Source organism: Ochotona princeps, chromosome 10 (assembly GCF_030435755.1).
Source record: "Ochotona princeps isolate mOchPri1 chromosome 10, mOchPri1.hap1, whole genome shotgun sequence".
In the NCBI taxonomy this organism is placed as follows: domain Eukaryota; kingdom Metazoa; phylum Chordata; class Mammalia; order Lagomorpha; family Ochotonidae; genus Ochotona; species Ochotona princeps.
The window spans coordinates 44,841,123-44,861,402 of record NC_080841.1 but is presented as its reverse complement, the minus strand read 5'-3'; the positions used below and the strand labels follow the sequence as shown (position 1 = coordinate 44,861,402).

Below are 20,280 nucleotides of genomic sequence, written 5' to 3'. Positions count from 1 at the left end.
TACGCCAGCATCTAGGCAACAGCCAAAGCACTGGGAAATGGGCAGACTCAAGAAACATGGTCTATCTGTAACACATCTAGAGAATGGGGAATGGGAAGAGATGCAGATGGAAATCAGAAAGGCCAGAGCAGTAAGAAATTAGTCCTTTCGGCCTTCTTGCCCAGCAGAGGAAACCCCTTTGGGGAGAACTGCCCTGTCCTCCTGTTCTGGCAGAGCAGCCAGGCACATTCACCGTCCCTGGGGACTTCCTTCACCACAAGATTTCTTGTCATTTTAAATGTCCACTCCTTCCCCCCTCCCCCCTTTTAAACATTTTATCACTAAAAGAGAGATGAGGGGAGAGATAAGTGAGCCAACAAAAGTGTCCTGGCTGTTCTTAGGGATAAAATGAACCCAGATCCCATTCAAAGACCATTATACATAAATATTCTCAAAAAGCAAATCCGTTGTAAGCCTTCACATGTACTTCCAAGGGACAGATGGATTAAAATGTAGGTACTATAGAGGCTGAACACCAATAAAGATCCCTGCCATAGCCTCTAAGGACAAACCAAGCAGACTGCAGCAAGAATACCCCCACTCCATCCCAGCCTGAATAGTGTCCCCTGTCCTGCACGTGCGTGTACACACACACACACACACATCATGCAAGGCCTGAGCACATGCATCCACAACAGTCCAGATGATAGGTGTACAAGGTGTCACCACAGCACTGAGTGGGGAGAGCAGAAACTACAGCACAAAAGAGATCGCTGCTGCATCATATTCAAGGCTTCTGAAAAGGTCCTGGCAGGTGCCGACCTACCTCCATCTTGTTCTGGATCCAGGGTCCGATGGCATTGGCCTGTGCGGCAAACTGGCGCCGCAGTCGCTCATTAGTGTGCTGGCGAGCCAGCTCTTCCTGCAGGGACTGATCTCGGATGGGCACCAGCTGTTTCACCTGTCAGGGCCCAAGGACAACCAAGGTTAGAGGCCAGCTTTGGCCTAAGAAATGACTGCAGGGCAGGGAGTGGGGGAGGAGAGCAAAGGAATCCCTACCCCAGGAACTACGGGGACAGCTCGGTGTAGCTTTGATTGCCACCCAGTGCAACTAATTCTCCGCTGAAAGGCTGGATGAGTTGAAGGGTATTTAAGAGCCCACTTTAGGGACATTGGTCATTCTTCCAGCCAGAGTCTCTTGGCCTATATTAATTACCAGACCCATGGGGGCTGGGTCCTAAGTGCAATGGATTTATGAACTTGGATGAGTTTGGTTATAAGTTAGCATTTCTTTTGATCATGAATGTGCAAACACACAGGAATATTTTAGCTATACCTGGGACTTTCTTTTTTTTTTTTTAAAGATTTATTCATTTTATTACAGCCAGATATACACAGAGGAGGAGAGACAGAGAGGAAGATCTTCTGTCCCATGATTCACTCCCCAAGTGAGCCGCAACGGCCTGTGCGCGCCGATCCGAAGCCGGGAACCTGGAACCTCTTCCAGGTCTCCCACACGGGTGCAGGGTCCCAATGTATTGGGCCGTCCTCAACTGCTTTCCCAGGCCGACAAGCAGGGAGCTGGATGGGAAGTGGAGCTTCTCATCCCATATGGGATCCGGGGGCTTTCAAGGCGAGGACTTTAGCTGCTAGGCCACGCCGCCGGGCCCTATATCTGGGACTTTCTCACAACAGCAATCAAGGCATTCTAGGCACCAGTTCAGCAAGTGCATTTTCCAGTAGCATGTGTTTTCAACACTTACACTCAAAATTTAAACTATTGATCACTACATATTACTCTAACGTGTTTCTTTCACCATCTTCAACATACTTTTGCATTCACAAACACTATAAGAAAAGATCTGCGGAACTGTGCGCTTTGCTGGACTGCTGGGGGCTCCAGGATACACAAAACTGAGGAAGCCTTGTTGGTTTCTTCAGTTTGACTCTACACAGTGTCGAGTCACTCAGAAATACTCTGCCTGGCCCTGCATGTTTCCAATTCTGTTTGTCAATTACCTTTGCATATTATGTGTTAGTTTTCTTTGATTCAACAACAACAACAAAAACTATTTCACAAATCCTTATTTTTTGATCGTCTGAAAAGCTGCTGCTAAAAAATATTCAGTATCTGTTTTATAAAAGCCTAATAAAAAGTCAATTTGCTTTCTAATGTACTACAAGGGAGAAAAGCTTGTCTCATTTTAAAAAATTATCTATTTCCCTTTCCCTGCCACATTTTCAGGAAAACCCGTTAACCTGGTGTGTTTCCATTATCACTCTGGCTGTCAGGAAGACCAGAGCTAAATGTAAAGCCATAATTCACTAGCTAACTACTATCTCTGGATGAACATTCTTCTTCCCAAATGAGCTCTTCCTCTGCTTATGGCTTGTTACTAATGTACTATGTGTATATTTTTATGGAAAGCTACCTCAAGTCTCAATGTGCACACTGGGATGATGAATTATGCTATAATTTAATACATGAAAATAATGATCTTTTCAGAATGAGACAAAGGGTACAAATAATCCTGCTTGATTCAAAATGAAACTTGTGGGTAGTTCCCAAAATTTAAGCGGCAGAAAGTTAGTAGAAACATTTTGTTTCCCAGATATATTTATTTTTTCTAAGCGACTTTTCTGCATTTCCAATTCATATAGGGAGCGGGCATTTTTGTCTGGAGTTGAAATGTCTCCATCCCACGCTGGAATGCTTGGTTCCTATACCCAGCTCTGGCTTCTGGCTAATACGGACCTTGGGATTCAATTCCTGTCTCCCAAAGGGAAGTCCTGGATTATATTTGTCTCCTGGGCATTTGGGGATCGAACCAGCAGACCATCCTTCCTCTACCAACCCTCTGTGTTTCTCTATGTATGTCTCAAACTCAAAAAAAAAAACCAAAAAAAAAAAAAAACCAAAAAAAAACACAACTAACTCACACTGATGAGATGTCTATCCTATATCCTAAAATTCTTTTAAGAAGTACTATAAGCAAATTGGTTTCTCAAATCTTCAGCTCAGGTTTTAAAAACTGTTTCCCTTACAAGTATCATAATTTGCATTGCTTTTGCTAACATCTGTTAAGATTTTGCTTAAAGACAATCTTTGGGGCTACCATCATGGTGTATCACGTTAAGTCACCATTTGTAACATGGGCATCCTATATCAAAACATCAGCTTGAATACCAATTGTTTCACTTCTGACACACATCCCAGCTAATAATATTCCCAGGGAGGCAGCAAAGGAGAACCCAACCCCTTGGGCTCACACCCACAAGAAAGACCCAGTATAATCTGATCCTGGTTCCTGGCTTTGAACTAGCCTACTACTGGCCACTACAACCATTTGGGGAGTGAGTCAGTGGGTGGAAGATCTCTTTTGTTTCCTCTCTGTTCTATAACTGCCTTTCAAAGGAAAATGAAATAAAACATTAAGAAAACAACGTAACAAAGGGTCCAGCTGTGGAGCACTAGGTTAAGCTACTACTGAGCAGCATTGGCAACCCATATCGGAGCATGTGTTCGAGTCTTGACTGCTTCACTTTTCATTCAGCTTCCTGATAGCATGCCTCAGAAAGCAAAGGAAGATGACCCAAGTGCTTAGACCCCTGTCACCCACTTTGGGAGACCTGAACGGAATTCCTGGGTCCTGGATTTGGCCTGGTCACTGTGGCCATTTTGGAGAGTGGATGAAGATCTCTCTCCCTCTGTCTCTATGTCACTTTACCTTTCAAATAAATAAGTTGTTTTTTTTTTTTTTTTTTTTAAAGAATCTAATCCATTTTGCCTGTGACATTTGGGATACAGGTAAATGCTGGTCATGATGCCAAATTGGGCAGTGACTCCAGGTCCCCAATTTGCTAACCTCTGTTCTGAGCCCTGCTTCAAAGATGCCCCCTTCCTCACACACGTGGTCCCCACTACCCACCTTGTCCCACTTGGAACGGAGCTCGTCCATGGTGACAGTGCTGTACGGGTTGCTCGAGCTGATCCTGATGCTGTAGCTCTGAATCACCTTTTCCACCTCGTTCTGGATGGCCATGATGGACTGGCGTTCCCCATCTGCCTCGGGGAGTGTGGCCTTGAACTGCTCATGAGCAGTGATCAAACTCTACACCAGAGACACAAGTGAAGAAAATCCAACCTGGTAAATTTTAGTGTTACTTTTGCTGGTTTTGGTGTTCCTTTCCTCATAAATGCAAATGGGTTTATAGTAGCAGGAATCTCAGGGGGAAATAAAGTATATTTTAGAAAAAGCTTTCTGGTTTACAAAAATATTCCTTGAAAATGGAAGAAAACCAGTGTCATGATGACTATCTGGTAACTATTCATCCAGAGTCTTCAAATAATTATTTTTTTTTAAAAAATATGTTTCTTTTATTATTTGCAATCCTCAGCTTTGTTCGGGTCTCACTTTCTGCTGATGAACAGAACTTAGCTGCCTTTCTAAATAATCAGTGTTATCTTTGTAATCCTACAAAAGAGTATCTGACATCTGCTGCCTTTGTACCAAGGGAAAGCAGGCAGTACTTTCCTACTCAAAAACAACCAAACAAACAGCCAAGGAAACCAACTCCCTTTATCTAGAAGGCTTCATAAGATCTGTACTTACTGACCCTATTTTTGACCTTCATGTCTAAAATAGCAGCCTTGTGGGACCAGCTGCTCAAATAAGCCCCCTGCTTTGTATACCACCCTAAGTACAACTGGACTGTTCAGTTTGGATGCTACAACAGATCAGCTCCCAACAGACCTTTGTGAAACAAAGAGTGACTTTCAAGGCACAACTAGAAGTTTCACTTATTAAAAAAAAAAAAAGAAAAAAGAAAGAAACAAATCAGAGTATTAGCCTGGGCCCATCCAAGAAACATGGCCTAAGCCTCTTTCATTGATACTGCAATGATCAAGGAAGTAATGGCTCCTTCCACCCCAACAATCCAGGCACAAACCCATCTAGACAATTCCTTTGCAGTAAGGTAGGGCTTCAGTATTTCTTGCTAGATTCTTACTGATGGCATATCTATTAAAGTTGCAAGTATTTTCTCTTTATGTCATTTTATACATCAAATTCCCCGGATGATGGTCTCTATATAAATCGAATCATGCTATGTAAGAAAGGCTCTTCTCTCTTTCCTCACCCCATGAAAACCTTATTTACAATCGTAAAGTGTCAGAAGTTACAGGCTGGACATTTTAGACTAATTTGAGGTGTCTTAGGATTTTTCCTCTGGCAATACTTTGTGTAGAAAAATGAACAGTAATAGTCACACCCTTTGCAAAGTGGTTAACTTAGCAGACAACAAACTCTTAACTTTGCATGGATAATTTCAATGTTATATGTGGAGATTTTACTGAGTGATTCAGTACTTGTCTTTAAAGAGCAGATCTTTTCACACATATTGAAAACCAACAATTAATTGATAATCAATTCAAACTCAGCAACTAACTTAGTTGTAACCAAGAGCAACACATACATTTTTAAGTTAAGATTCAAAGATTAATTTTGGGCTTTCTAACCACATTTTCTTATAAAAGCAGATGTAAAGTATGACAAAAACCTAAATAGAATTCTAAGTTTAAGTAACAATCTCTAACGTTGTACTAGTAGTTTGGGGTGGGCACTGTGGTCCAGCAGGCTAAGCCACCACTTGGAATAGCCACATCCCATACTGCACTGCAGATCTGAGTCCCAGATACTATGCTTCTCATCTAGCTTCCTGATAATGTGCCTCAGAAAGGATCAGAAGATGCACTAAGTGTTTGGGCTCTAACATCCATATGGGGACCTGCATGGACATCCTGCCTTCTAGCTTCACCCTGGCCCAATCCAGTGGTTGTTGTAATTTGGGGAGTGAGTCAGTAGACTGAAGATCAATCTCTTTCTCTCTCTACCTTTCAAATAAATAAACCACATGAGTGCAGGTTTACCTGGATTTCCTCAATGCTGTGAACAATGAACATATCTTGCAGATCCTCCATAGCACCTTCCATCCAGTTGTTAAAAGGAGCAGCTCTCTTGGCAAACTCCAGGTGAAGCTGATCAATGGTTTCTAGCAATTTCTCGGTTCTCTGAAGATTATGAAGTTAAATGGAAACAGATGTTTCATGGATTAAGTAAATTCTCTGAAACATATCCAAATGGAAACAGGTACTCTGGAATAATAAACTAGCATCTGACATTTAGGAGATGCCTGCAAAAGATTGTGTGATGCTTACAAGAAGATCAGATTGAGCTCTGCAGGCCTCTGAGGTACCGTCTGAATTAAGAAAGGATTAAACAGGATTAAGAAAGGATTAAGGATTAAGAAAGGATTAAATTCAAATTCAACATACCGTATGATCCAGCAATAGCACTCCTAGGAATATATCCAGAACACTTGTTTTATGAGAAACCAACATGCACTCCTATGTTCATAGCAGCACAATCAGTAATTGCAAAAACATGGAAGCAACCAAAATGCCCATCAACAGAGGATTGGATAAGAAAGCTATGGTTCATCTACTCCATGGAATACTACTCAGCTATTAAAAAAAACAAAATGCAGTTCTTTGTGGCCAAATGGGCCAAACTGGAAACCATAATGCTAAGGGAAATGAGCCAATCCCAAAAGGTTAAATACCACATGTTTGCCTTAATTTAAGATGATATGATGTTATGTATAACATGTCATGTTTTGAATCTTATATGTTGTGTATAAACTAAAATTGAAGTTTAGGTGAGGTGGTCACAGAAGGTGGCTGGGAACTCGCATTTACTTTTAACATATTGGTTACTCATTACTATGTCAATTAATTCCATAATGATGTAAATTTTTGCTGATGGTATGTTGGAGCTTTCAATTGACTGGGATGATACTCTGCTGGCTCTGTCTTCAGACCAGAGAGGGTATAACTAAGAAGCCGTTGAACTTGACTGGACAATAAGATGTTGGACTCTATGTTTGGTATACGCTTGCAATGGGAGAATCTCAACTGAACTTGAGCTGTGGTTATGCAACAAGGTGGAGGAATCCACCATGGTGGGAGGGTTTGGGGAGGGGTGGGGAGAACCCAAGTATCTATGTAACTGTGTCACATAATACAATGTAATTAATGAAGTTAAATAATAAATAATTAAAAAAAAAAAGAAAGGATTAAACAACAGCCAAAGCAACTACATTTTTCAAATATACAGTAACTAGAGAAATGATTCCCCACCTGGGCATCTTCTGCCATTTTACAGTCAATGGTACAGGGAGAAGTTGCATGCCTTCCCCAAAGTCATCCATTTGGTGAACACAGGAGGACCTATTGGTAAATTTCCTTTCATCTTTTTCAGGATTTAACACACTCTCTCACCTCTCTGTTCCACGACAGCACAAGGCTTCAGTAACTAGCATACTGTGCTTGTCTCCCAGGGTGAGCACAAAGGGGAGCGGCCAGGGAAAGCATTCCATATCTCTATGTTTGCCTCCATTAGATGCACGTTTCCTCCCATTCTAAAAGGCTCATGCTGCTTCTGGTACACATTTGGTCCTTTGTCTATCTCTCAACATTTCTTTCTTTAGGTAGTTACGTCACAGTCAGTGGCCATCTAGGAAGCCTGAGATCATGTATTTTAATTGATAGATCACAAACAAGGTGAAAAGACTCCAAAAACTAAAACACAGTTTCTTTCTTTGCTATCCCATGACTGTTTCACAGGTGAGAGACAGTTAAACTAGGTACAGTTAAACACCAGCTACCTACCGCCATCTACCCAAGTCTTTCCCTTGGGTAAGGCCAAATTCATCCCAATCCTTTTTCATATCACGATGTCCTGCAATATCTGTTGCTCTTTTTCATTAGCACATCTCAATCAGGCTTCTTCTGCTGTTCTGACCAAATGTATTCATTCAGGGGGACTTTGGGAAGCTCTTTGTAGTTATTACTTGATGGAAAGTGGCTTTATGCCATAATCTCACTACCCCTGGGCTTTTGTTTTTATCCAAAAGAATGTTTCACCGCTACATGAGTAAATTATAGCACAAAGCTACCGATTTTCCATTTCCCATCTACTTCCACTTTTTTGAGCTCTCTTTAGAGGTTTTTTTTTTAACCAAAAAATCTGTAATTTCATAGACCAACGGTCACAGAGCAACAGAAAATTAATACCAAGGGCCAAAGACTTAATTTAAGAACCTCTGTTAAAAAAGATCATGCCAAGGTGGCTTCAAGACTTCACCTCCAAGGCCTCTCTCCTCTTCTGGGTGAGCGTTCCCAGTCGGTCCCACTGGTCACAGATTTTTTGGCACCTATCGTTGACATTCACAGCATCATGATAATCCAGTTCACTGTCAAATGGGACAAGAAATTAAAGATTAACCTTTCCAGATTACACAAGGGACATGGACACACGGGCTCAGCAGACACTGGTAGATTTAAAAACAGAAATCTGATCAGAGGATTGGCAGGGTTTTTTGGTGTTTTGCTTATCCTACCATCATAAACACTATCACTCTTGTCAGATAAGTAATGAGAATTAGTAAAACTCACACTGGTCTCCAGATGTCTCAACATTTTGGCTGACTTTATTCTCTATTCTTTTTCTCCCTGAACCTTCCTGCTCTCAACCATCCCACCCCCATCCCCTGCCCCCCAGGCATGATGTTTAAGTGGCAATGAACCTTGCAAAGTGAAGCCAACAATGTGACCTGAGGACGGTGCTCAGGGCCAGGCTGCACCATGGCAACTGGAGTCGCAAAATGAGTGAAAAGGGAAGGGAGGTGTCAGCTTGCACACACAGTGTCCTTGGCTGCCCGGGAAAGGCACCCATCTGGCCACTGGGTGGTGCATCACGTCCAGAAGGAGGCAGTGACCTTGCCTAGCACCAAAAGGCAGCAGAACACAGCTCAGCTGCTTAAGGACAACAACGGTCTCTGACTTGCCTCTGGCCACCAGTGTGACAAGCAAGAATACAATGATTTCTTGCTAAGTACTTTTCCTCATCAGACCCATCTATGTATCCTGCTGTGATCTTTGTGAATCAATTTGAACTTACCATTAAACCAATTCGTAACTAGAAAGTTAATTCAGTATCTTCAGGAACCAAACTTTGAATCCCGTAAAAAGTTAATCACCTTTGAAATGAAGATGAAAGGTAGACTGCTGAGGGTATAAAGATATCTTCTGGGGACTTGTTCAAAACTAGACCAGGGTAAGAAAACTTTCAAGACATCTCCTCCTACCCCCATTCCTGGGAAGCTTCTGCTTGTTTCTCTTACATTAGGACAGCGATGGTTCATTGCTTTGGTTCTTTTCTTGAATAATATTAGTTAATGCTTATGAAGTATTCTTGCTCTGTAACTAGACAAAGGAGGTATGAGTGGTTCTCGGTAGGAGCTCCCCATCACCTCCTTAAAACTTCCCTATGAATCAAAACAGCGGGTTGCCTTATATGCACAGATTGAATGTAAATAATATTAGACACTAATAGACTGAAAAGTCTTTCTAAGTAGGGAAAAATGCAAACTACCAAAACATACTAGAATAAAAAATCAAAAAGGTCAGGATCTCCAAAATGCTAATATTAAAGAGTAGAAAGTTAGGGGCTGTCACTGCGTTGCAGCAAATTAAGCTACCGCCTGCAGTACCAGCATATCATATGGATGCTGGTTCAAGCTTCAACTATTCTACTTCCCATACAACACCCTGCTAATGTGACTGGAAAAGCAGTGGAAGATGGCCCAAGTCCTTGGGCGCCTGCACTACAGGGGAGATCCAAATGAAGCTTCTGGCTCCTGGTTCCTGGCTTCAGCCTCACCCAGCCCCAGTCCCAGTGGCTGTAGCCCTTTCGGGAGTGAATCAGTGGATATAAGATCTCTCTGCCACCCATCTTTCTTTCTGTAACCCTGCTTGTTCAAAGAAAACTAAAACTAAATAAATCTTCACAGGAAAAAAAAAAAGAGCTTAAAAGGGCTTTTTCTCAATAAAAGCAAAAACAAAATCCCCTCTAGGAACCTTACTGATATGTCCTGGAGAGAAATGCTCATCTTGGACAGTAATTCTCAGCGTGGAGGAGGACACCTCTCCCCCTCCTCCACCTTGCACACGATGGTTCTGCACATGTCTGCTCGCCAGGAGATAAGGTGGGCCTAACTGCATCAATGGTCTATATTTTGAGAACTGTACATTCAAAAATGTATTTAGGAATTAACACAGACCTCAAATTCTATATGTGGGTCATCTCTGATCTGTGTACATACATGGGTACCAGCAATGCTAGGAATACAAAGTTATTACTTACATTTTATGAGTAACACTCTAAAATCATTCCACATACTCAAGAAGCTATGCTACAGCACTAAAAAATTGAGTTTTTCCTCAACCCTTTACTTATAACTGTTAATGAGGAACTCAACAGCCAATATGCAAGAAGTAGGAAAAATGAAACTGTGTAGAGATCACCAATACAGCGTGCAAACTGGATATAAAGATCACAAATAATAAACAGTTTCTATATGAGCAAGGTTGAAAACCATATTAATTAAGGGGTTTCTGCTGGGAGTGGCCACTCCTGGGCTTCCCGGGCACAGAACAGGGACCAGAGGACGTCTGCAGAGCTTGCTGCCAGTTCTTCACAGGAAACAAAATGCATGGAAGTAAAGCAGCACTTATTGATTGGGTGATAAACAAAAGCAGGGTCTTCATATCTTTTCCTTTAGAAGTGAGGCAGTGAATTCAGTTTTGTGCTTTATTTTCCTGAAAGGCCTTAGGCTCCATGTCCTACAACCTAGCCTGGGAGAGGATGCCTTTCCATGCTTTTCCAGCCTCAGGCCTCATCTGCTTGGAAGCAGAGTTGTCTTGTGCTGGGGTTGGGGATTCTCCTAAAACCTGAGAAGCAAAGCAGAATCTGTCTTTGTATTTAGAGAAATAAGAATCTTATTCAGAACGCTAGCATGGCCAGACAGGTCAGCTTCACTTGCCCGCTACATTCCGTGCCCGCATGGCTGCTGTGGCTCATAGGCTCCTGGTAGGAAAGAGGTTAGTGGTGGCACATACTTGAGCTCCTGCGCAATGGCTGCTATCTGCTCCACGCGGTCCTGGTGTGCCGCCAGGTCGCTCTCAAAGGCCTCGTGCTTCCTCAGCAGGGCTCGCACCTCCGTCAGGGACGCCGACTCGTAATCCTTCTGTAGCAAAATCTGCTCTTTGCCTGCAATGGAGGATAAATATGTCTGTGCCATGCAGCGGCTTCTTGGTGCCACCTAAGTGTGCAGGGAAGATCGAGACCCCAGTGAAGCAAGAGGCCAAGGACCACTGACCTGAAGACACAAGTAAGCATCTCTGTGAAATTGCTTGTAAGGCTGCCCCAGTGCTCCAGGGGTTTAAAGCCTTCAAATAAGGAGGAGAAAGCACACAGAAAAGTAAAGCTGTACTTTCTATCACTCCGAGTAGGAAGTGTCTGCCTTCCCAGTGGGGTACTCTGGGAGGTTAGTAATTACTGCCAAAAGCCACCTGGGGTGGTGAGCTAACACTCTACTCCTCTGTTCTATTCTGGCTCCAATTCTTGCTGCTAAAATTCTGTTGTTAATTGTAGCAGAAGCATTGTTTTCTTCCCTGATAATAAATAGTACGGATTTTCTTTCTTGAACTTCTACTTAATTTTAAATATCTTGTGAAAAATAAAATCAAAAAAGTATATTTTGATGCAAAAAATTGGAATCCATGTATATTTGTATTTCCCCACCAAATGTTCTCACTTGAGCAACTGCCATGGTTCTAACTGAAGTCACATGGATCTCTGGCTTCTCCCCTTATAAGAGTTTAATTCTTTAAAGCTGGAAATGGAGACCAAATGTCCATATATTTGACAATGACAGCACTGCACTGATGTGCCAGATACTGACTGAAAACTTGAGGAACTCATTAAATCTTCACTTAAGTCCTACAAGGAGTGGTCCCATCTTGAAGAGGACCCTGAAGGCAGGAGAGGTCAAGACCATGACCAAAGCTTTCAGCTCTGAAGCATCAGACTGGGTCTCCCTGCTGCCTGGTTCCAGCACCTACACTTTAATTACCTGCTACACAGTATTCAAAGTCAAGCATTAGTACAGCGAGAGAGAGCCAGAGAATGAAGGGCAATTGTCCAATCCCTCTCCAAATAGATTGTCATGTGATGGGGGGATGTTCTGCTCTTCTATCTTGGCAAAAGAGCTACTTAGAGTAGTAGAAAGCCACAGAATATTGGGTCAAATTACCAAAACTACTTAAGTAGAATCCTGAGAGCATGCTCTACATCAGGGACCCTGGGATGATACTGGGTGGCCATTCCTCATCCCCAGGTACTAAGGCGTTTGGGAGGTTGGGTGAGGCTTCTCTCCTTATCTTCCTTCTTTCCCATAGATACAAGAGGAAGAAAAAAATTGGAAACAATGGTCTCACCCATTCTCCCCTAATCCTTGACCCTTTCCACTCTGATCAACTATGTAAGCATCATCGAAAAGAAAAAAAGAAAAAATATATTGGGTTCATATTGTGATGACTACCAAAACAGGTATTATGTAAGATCTGAAAGAAGTAAGTGAATCAAAGTGTGATAAGGAAGTTAGATTCCACAAAATAATATGTTGCATTCTTCCCCTGAACTCAGATGCTGTAAGTAGGATGTTATGCTGCTCGGTGGCATTTAATACATATTCTCTTGGCAGAAACTGGAAGCTGGCTCAGGGATATCTAACTCACAATTAAGAAATAAACAGTTAATTGTATAATCAAATATACTTACATATTTGATTATATGTAGGTATATATAGACAGGAGGAGGCCAGACCTTATGCAGTAAGTACATGGAGAACATGTTAAGTACCACATGATCTGCACAACCTTAATCTTCATGCTTCCCTCTTGAAGAAATTTAACACTGACGCAAGACAGCAGAGAAAAGTGAGACAGCTGCCCACGGCATCTCCCTAGATGATAATAATGATGCATTGCGTCTGCATCCAATTCAACTCTGAGTTTTCAAAAACCAAATCCAAGTCTTGGCCACTTACCATAAGCCCAAGTTTCATGTGTTGAGGCCTTCTGCCTGAACTTCTCTGCCAGGTGCTCCAAACGCTCCAGTCTCCGTATCTCGTTGAGCAGCCATTCCTCATAGCCCTTCTCTGCCTGTTCCAGCCTCTGCCAGGCACCAGCAATATCCTGGAATGGTTCAAGGACAAGTTAAGGCACATTCATCACACAAGTCCTTCTACAAAGGTCCTTGGGTTCTCCTATGAATCCCCTCCATAATGTGTTTCACTGTGTCCCCCCACCATCACTAAGCATTCATTCAACTAATTTGGCTTCTAAAATGTCTTAATCATCACTAGGATCTTTTAGCACATAGTTGTGATCATCAGCTAATCTGTCACTTCTCCAGATGTGGACAAAGATGAGCAAAGGTTCAACTTTATTGTTGGGGCTGGTGTTTTGGCACATGAGGTTATGCTGCCACACGCAACACCAGCATTGTGTAAGGGCATTGATTTGAGATCCTGCCACTCTATTTCTGATTAATATCCTGCTAATGTGCCTGGGAATGCAGCAGAGGATGGTCAAAGGGCTTGAGTCCCTGCACAGATGTCGGAGATCAGGAAGAAGCTTCAGGCTCCTAGCTTTCATCTGGCCCAGCCCTGGCTGTTACAGCCATTTCGATAATGAACCAGCAGGTGGAAAATCTGTCTGTCTCTCTTTCACTGTGTACCTCTACCTTCCAAATAAGTAAGAATACATCTTAAAAAAACTTTAACAACTTCAAGGCTACAAAAAGACACAATGCCAAAACCCCTCAATTCAAGAGAACTCTGATTCAATGACTTGGAAGAATCAGTCCATTAGTCGTTGGCAAGGCAAATAATGACTTGGTATCTGGCATGCAGCTGCCACTAGTGAGAAAATGAGTAAGGGTAAAAAACACACGTAAGTTTCCTTACACAATTTTCAGGAACAAACAAGTTTGTTTCAAATAGTGATAGATGCCATGAAGGAAAAAAATAAATCGGGGTTGATGGTATTGAGATGAGGTGGCTTCTGTAGGTTCTTCAGAGACATGTCTGAGGAGATGGCACTTAGGCTAAAACCCCAATGATGGAAGAAGCCATCACAAAGAAGTGGGGGAACGAGTACTCTGGGAAAGGAAACAGGTTCGAAGCCCGGAGAAGCAGATGTGCTCAGCCTTGCAAGAGCAAAGGTGCATCAGGGCAGCCACACCACAGTGAACTGCGGGTAGGGGAAAACAGGTGCAACAGCAAGGTTGGCAAAGGTCAGACTCCCAGATCCTGTGGGTCAGGGTCATGAGCCTGGACTGTACACTAAATACTTTTGGAGGTCCCTGTTGGGTTTGGAGAAGGAAGCAGAAAATACTTGATGGATTATAAAAGATGACGATGCTGCTCTTCTAGAGCTGCATTTTAAGGGCAAAAGAGAGAAAAAGGGAGCCACTTAGGAGTTACTTGCGGTCCAAAAAGGGGTAGGAAGGTTTTGCTTCGGGAAGCGGTGGTGGAAGCAGAGTATTGTTTCAAGGTGTAGTCAGGAAGGATAGCCAGTGATTCTGGCTAAGGAACTGGATGTGAGAAAGTGACAGAAAAGCAAAGTAAAAAGTGAAGGCTGATTATGATGGGGTTTTGGCAACTTGGGCCAAACAATTTACTGAGATAGAAGAAATTGTAGGAGGACTCTTTTGGATATGTTGGTTTGAAATCTTTTTTCAGCTATTCAGGGAGACATACAGGTCTGGAGTAGGTAAAAAGCGAGAGCTGGAGGCACAAAAGTGCAGAAACATAAGCATCACAGGTGCTAATAAAATTAGTATTTACAGGGCCTCGATCACTTAACAGGTGCCAGGATGCGGAGCCCACAACATTTACAGATATATATGTAGAGGAATCGAGGCCTTGAGTAGTGATGGAGAAAACTTTGTGGGTAAGAGAAGGGAACGCTAGGAAGGATTTCAAAAAGGAACTAACAGGAAACAGAGTCAAAGCTACTGAGTCATGCAGCGAAGTGAAAATAAATGTGCTGATCAGTTTGCCAACATAGACATCAGTGATTCTGATGGGAACACATTCAGGTTGATCAGGAGACAAAAGCCAGGATCCTGCAGGTTGAAGAATCAAAGCAGCGACTACACAGAGAAAGAGAAGGCAGCCAGAATTCCTAGATGATTTGCCATGGAGGGAGCCAGTAGTGAGAGGCTGTGATTTTTCTTTGGCAGCTTCTAGAATGCTTTTGGGATTCCAATGCTCATAACTGAGAAAGGGGAGGGAATAATGATGCGAAGGACAGGGAGGTAAATGTGAGATCCAGACCCCGAGAATGTGAAATGGTGGGCAGTGAGAGCTGTGAGGAAAAGGCATGTGATCTGGGCACTTGACATATCTGAGCAGGGTCATGATCAGGAGGAAGTGGGGGCAGGCAAAGGAGAGGAAGAGCTACACATCAGGATTTCCTAAAAGTCTGCTCTTGGGGAGGTACCATGCCAATGGCTGTTGGAATCTAGAAGAGCATGAAGGTCAAGAGAAAAACATCAAAGATAAACTGGCTATAGAGCCAAAATCATATCCATATAACTGAAAATATTCAGGAGTCAGTGCCTCCTTCTCAACAGCTTGAAGGGACCTAGATCAAAGTCTTTAGTTTAGAAAGCGGGTTACTCACCGACACCATCTTGCCCTCGGAAGGCATGAAGGCTGGCCGGTTGCTGATCCGCAGCTTGGTCTGCAGGGTGTTGAAGTTGATCTCCAGCTGGCATTTCTCCTGCACCTTGGGAGGCTTGTGCTTCCGACGGTAATCCCGGAAGTCCTCCAGCTTTTTCTGCATGGCTTGCATGGTCTTCTCAGGCGTCCGGTTCTCCAGCCACGGGATCGTGCGACGAATCCATTCCAAAAGCTGCTCCCAAGACACAAAAACATTGCTAAACAATACCAGCAAACTGTCCCCAGTTAAAAACAAAAAAGATAGAGGCACTTGATAATTTGGAATGGATTAACTCAATGTTCCTAATATTACAGAAGTGTGATTATCATGCCCATGACTTAACAGAATGGTGCCTCTATACATAATTGCACAAATGGCATTTTCATTGTCCACCCATGAGCACAATCACCCCAATGATACCATACACAGGTAGAAAGCTTGAAGTCAGCACGTCAAGTCATGTTTTACAAAAAATATGACATTTACAAGAAACTCAGGGACCAGACATTAGCAGACAAATGCTGGATGGAGCTTTCAAATGCAAAAGTAAAAAATAAAAAGACCTGACGTGGCAGAAATGCAGTGTGGTACATTCAGTAAAGAATTGATTTTAACTTAAAATACATTTTAAAAATATATGTATATATAAGTTTAAATCTACAGAATTTGTTTATTTAACAGGTATATGGTAAACCTGGGATTCATTTTGCTTTGAGATAAATCTATATGACCTAAACAAAAGTGGTGGTGGTGAATTCCTAGGGATAAAGTGCATACCCTTCTCTTGAATTACTATCTAGAGATCTTAGAAATTAACTGATAAAAGCTTTATCACCTGCACTGACATCTTCTGATCACATGGAAGATGACAGAAAATCAGAAAAAAAAAAGTGAAAATGGTGATAATCTGCGGGGTTTTAGGAGAGGAAATGAAGGACCAAGTAAGAAAAGGAAAGATATAATAAGTGAGAATCACCTGTCCTTCTTTTCTGGTCACCCTACAGTCTTGGGATTTCCCAGAGACATAACTGCTATCAAATCAAATTTTTCCATGGTAACAGCATAACAGCATAAATTCCACATGATTAGACTAAATTAAAATAAAATTGCTCAGGGAAGGTGTCTGGCATAATATCCAAGATGCTACTTGGGATTCCTGCATCCCGTATGGTATTACCTGGGTTTTTTATCTCAGCTATGTTCCCAGTTCCAGCTTCCTGCTAATATGGACTCTGGGAGACAGCGTTGATAGCTTATGCCTTTGGGCTCCCTGACACTCACAATGGAGACCTGGCTTGAACTTCAAGCACCTGTCCTCGGCCTGGCCCTGGCCTGGTCCAGCATGGCCCATCCTGGGTCACTGCAAGCATTTGGGAATGTGAGCTTTGTCTCTTTCAAATTAAATAAACAAAAGTTGAAAAAATAAAACATTCTTTAGGAAGATTTATTCCAAGTGACCTGATATATTTTCCCAGTATTGACTAAATTTTAGCTGATTCAGAGGAAAAATCATTTGGTTTTGAACATGTGTCACTGTGTTTGAAAGCACGAGGCTGTGAGCATTACACAGTCCATTGTTGTATTAGGCAAAAAATGTGCAGAGGCAATGAAGAGACCACCTCGGAACAAAAAGAGGAGCAACAGAAAAGTTGGTACTTTAACCAGGTACCTAGCTTAAGCTCTGTGGAAAGGCATCACAAAAACCCACACACAAATGACTTAGGTTGAGTGCTCTACCCTCCTCATCATTAGCCCAAGGCACTACTACAGGAACACCAGGCTAAACAACTTTCCCCTAATAGGCTGCACACATTCTTATGAGGTTGGCTCCCTCTGGGGAACAAAGTTTCTGAACATGACACAGTTCCCATGTGGGATGGGTGGCCAATGAAGCGGGAAAAAAAAAAAGAAAAGAAAAGAAAAGAAAAGAAAAACCAAGTAATGCCACGCCATCTTGGGGAGTCAGCCTGGCTGCAGAACTGAGAATGGAATCCCATTCTGCAGTCTTAAAACAAACAAACACCTCTCTGCTATGGGATCATTGGGAAGGCCAAGGGCATGACCTTTGCACCAATACCTCTGTTGCTACAGGATGAACAACTTCTGAGATCAAGTGTGTTTTCCTACTTTCCTCCTCTGAGATGAGAAATGCAAAAAGAAAACACCAAAGATCCATTTTTACCCTCTGTGCTTCACCCCCTGGGTGAGTATGGACAGAACTGGGGTCACCAATATCTTTTACCTCACTTGCTAGCCTCTCATATTCTTCCATCAGCCTCTCATTCTCTTGATTCACAGCAAGAACCTTACATATCCTGTTAGCTGCTGTCTCGGCCTGTAAAACACAATAGGTAAACAGGACAGCTCTGTCGACGGGGAGGTGCACACACGAAACTGAACGTGGCAGGGGATGAGGTGACGAGAGAGATGGCGTGCTGTAAATGGTGCAAATTCCAGATCAAGGTGGAAGATTGAGGGGACGGCTTTTTAATACTATGAATCATTTCACACCTTTTTTACAGTTTTCACACAGACTTACACGGCAGGCTGAATATACTGTAGGGAATAATGCGGAGATACCATTAGTCTAAAACACACGCTTTGGAAAACATCAAGCAAGTTAGTAACATAAAAATATGGGTAAAGGAAACCAATATCTTGGGTCTACTTGAATAGTCCATGGATCTCCTGATTATAGGTGAAAAATCCCAACATTAGCCCTTTCAGAATCAATGAAAAATTATCGAGGAATTGAATATACAAAGGGACCTCAGAAAGTTCATGGAAAAATGGATTTTAAAAAATGAGTTTATTTTGATGGAAAATCAGTCTGAAACCCATGCATAGCTTTTTCATAGGATACTTCTCATGAACTTTCTGAAGACCTCGTCTAGGCATGGATTGCAATTTTTTTGGGGGGCGGGGAGCAAAATAAACTCATCTTTTAATTCCACTTTCCCAAGACTTTTTTTCTCTTATATAAATATCCTTATACTTTAATTCACTAAAGACCTCGTCTGAAATGAATATGTGGAGCTTCCTGTTTTTAAATAACAATTTATTTTATTTTTGAGAATGTTTACATAGTTAGGAGGGTATATGCCCCTGTGGACCACTGATTAGGGTGGAGTCATTTGAGGAATGGGAATAAGTAGATGAGACAATTGTTTCCAATCTCCTTTTTTCTTCTTGCATTTAGAGAAATGGGGGAGAAAGGGAGAGAGAGCTGCTCCTAGCAGCCCAACCAATATGTGGAGCTTTCTAGAATGATTCCTTCCACAGGCCTGTGCTTTGTTTAATCTACATATAAAGTCCCTGAGGTGATTAATTCTTTTCTGTTATTGTTTTTTTGGGGGAAACTTGGGCCAGGAGTAGCAAAGTGATTTGAATCACAATATGATGAATCAAGAAGAGAAACCTCTGGGACCATAGCTTGTCCCAAAGCCTCACTTTTAAAGCAGTAATAGACATGATTATAGGTCAATTTCCAGTTTTCACCATTCTCTAACGATGATTTTTAAAGAGCTCACAGATAAAACCCATCGGTCCACCCCAGCCTATCAGCATTCTTTACATAATAGAAACAAGGCAACTATGCGGAAAGCTAAGGATATCTTCCCACAACGGATGGCAATACCTGCAGGTTATAACCCTATTATCCCTTTCACTTAAAGTAAGATCAGTTTTGAAAGAAGTTAGAATAAACTACTTAATAATGAAGATAATTTCTAGGCAGAGGTGAATAACTAGGCATTGGAAAGGCATTCATTTTTTTCTCATCATGTTTTCAAGTTTTCATGCTCCCAGTTTTTTCCTAAATGTTTCTTGTAATTCACTAATATAATAAAGGAAATAACTTTAGAAGGAAGGTAGATTAAAAACTTCTCAAAAAACTGTGTAAAGTTAATGTCATTTTTGTTTTTAAACACACGATCTGGGACTTTTCATATTAGATCATTATAAAACACTTAGATTTCAAAGTAAGATGTGAAGCGCACAAACACACACCCAGGTACACATAGGCACAGGCAACTAAAATCAGTGCAGAAGTGTGGCACGGCAAGCTGGATGGACAAGTGTTGAATACCTGCTCTGCTCCCGCAAAAGCGTGGTAGAAGCAAGATACGTAAGTCATGATGGCTCTTTCATCGGGTTTGGGAGTATTCACAATGTCTGAGGTGGGGAAAATAACACAGGACAGACACACACACACATGCACGCACATAGATGAAGAGAAGAAACCAGGGTCAACAAAGGGAAGAACACACTGGTTTGTGCTGACCAATCTTCCGTGTGTTTCAAAGGCCCGCAGACCTGCACCTCAGTGAGATTCTGTGGCGTTAAAATGATTCCTGAACAGCATGGTTGGAGCCAGCATGGTTTTTTTTTTTTCCCAATCAAATTGAGGGCTTTTTTTTGTTCCCCACCCCTTCAATGAGTTTTAAAATAGCATCCAATACGTTAATAAAGCAACCTGACTACTTCATATCAGAGCTGTAACTTCTTCCTTGTGACTCATGAGGCCCACGTTTTTGACTATTTCAGGTGCCCTGCCCCCTCCACCCTAGCTTTCCGATAAGAAATACAGGGGGTCTTCAAAAAGTTCA

At 42.1% G+C, this 20,280-nt stretch overlaps 1 protein-coding gene across 1 annotated transcript in view; it reads right to left on the bottom strand.

Moving 5' to 3' along the window:
* The window catches only part of ACTN2 (actinin alpha 2), a 70,627-nt gene that overhangs the window by 8,684 nt on the left and 41,663 nt on the right, over positions 1-20,280 (bottom strand). Inside the window, exons 8-16 of the mRNA XM_004578515.4 lie at positions 19,761-19,846; positions 17,916-18,008; positions 15,635-15,865; positions 12,991-13,138; positions 11,000-11,150; positions 8,184-8,292; positions 5,909-6,049; positions 3,909-4,091; positions 806-940 (exon numbers count right to left, since the gene is read on the bottom strand). Coding sequence (XP_004578572.2) covers positions 806-940; positions 3,909-4,091; positions 5,909-6,049; positions 8,184-8,292; positions 11,000-11,150; positions 12,991-13,138; positions 15,635-15,865; positions 17,916-18,008; positions 19,761-19,846 — 1,277 coding nt within the window. The remainder of the gene's footprint in view (positions 1-805; positions 941-3,908; positions 4,092-5,908; positions 6,050-8,183; positions 8,293-10,999; positions 11,151-12,990; positions 13,139-15,634; positions 15,866-17,915; positions 18,009-19,760; positions 19,847-20,280) is intronic.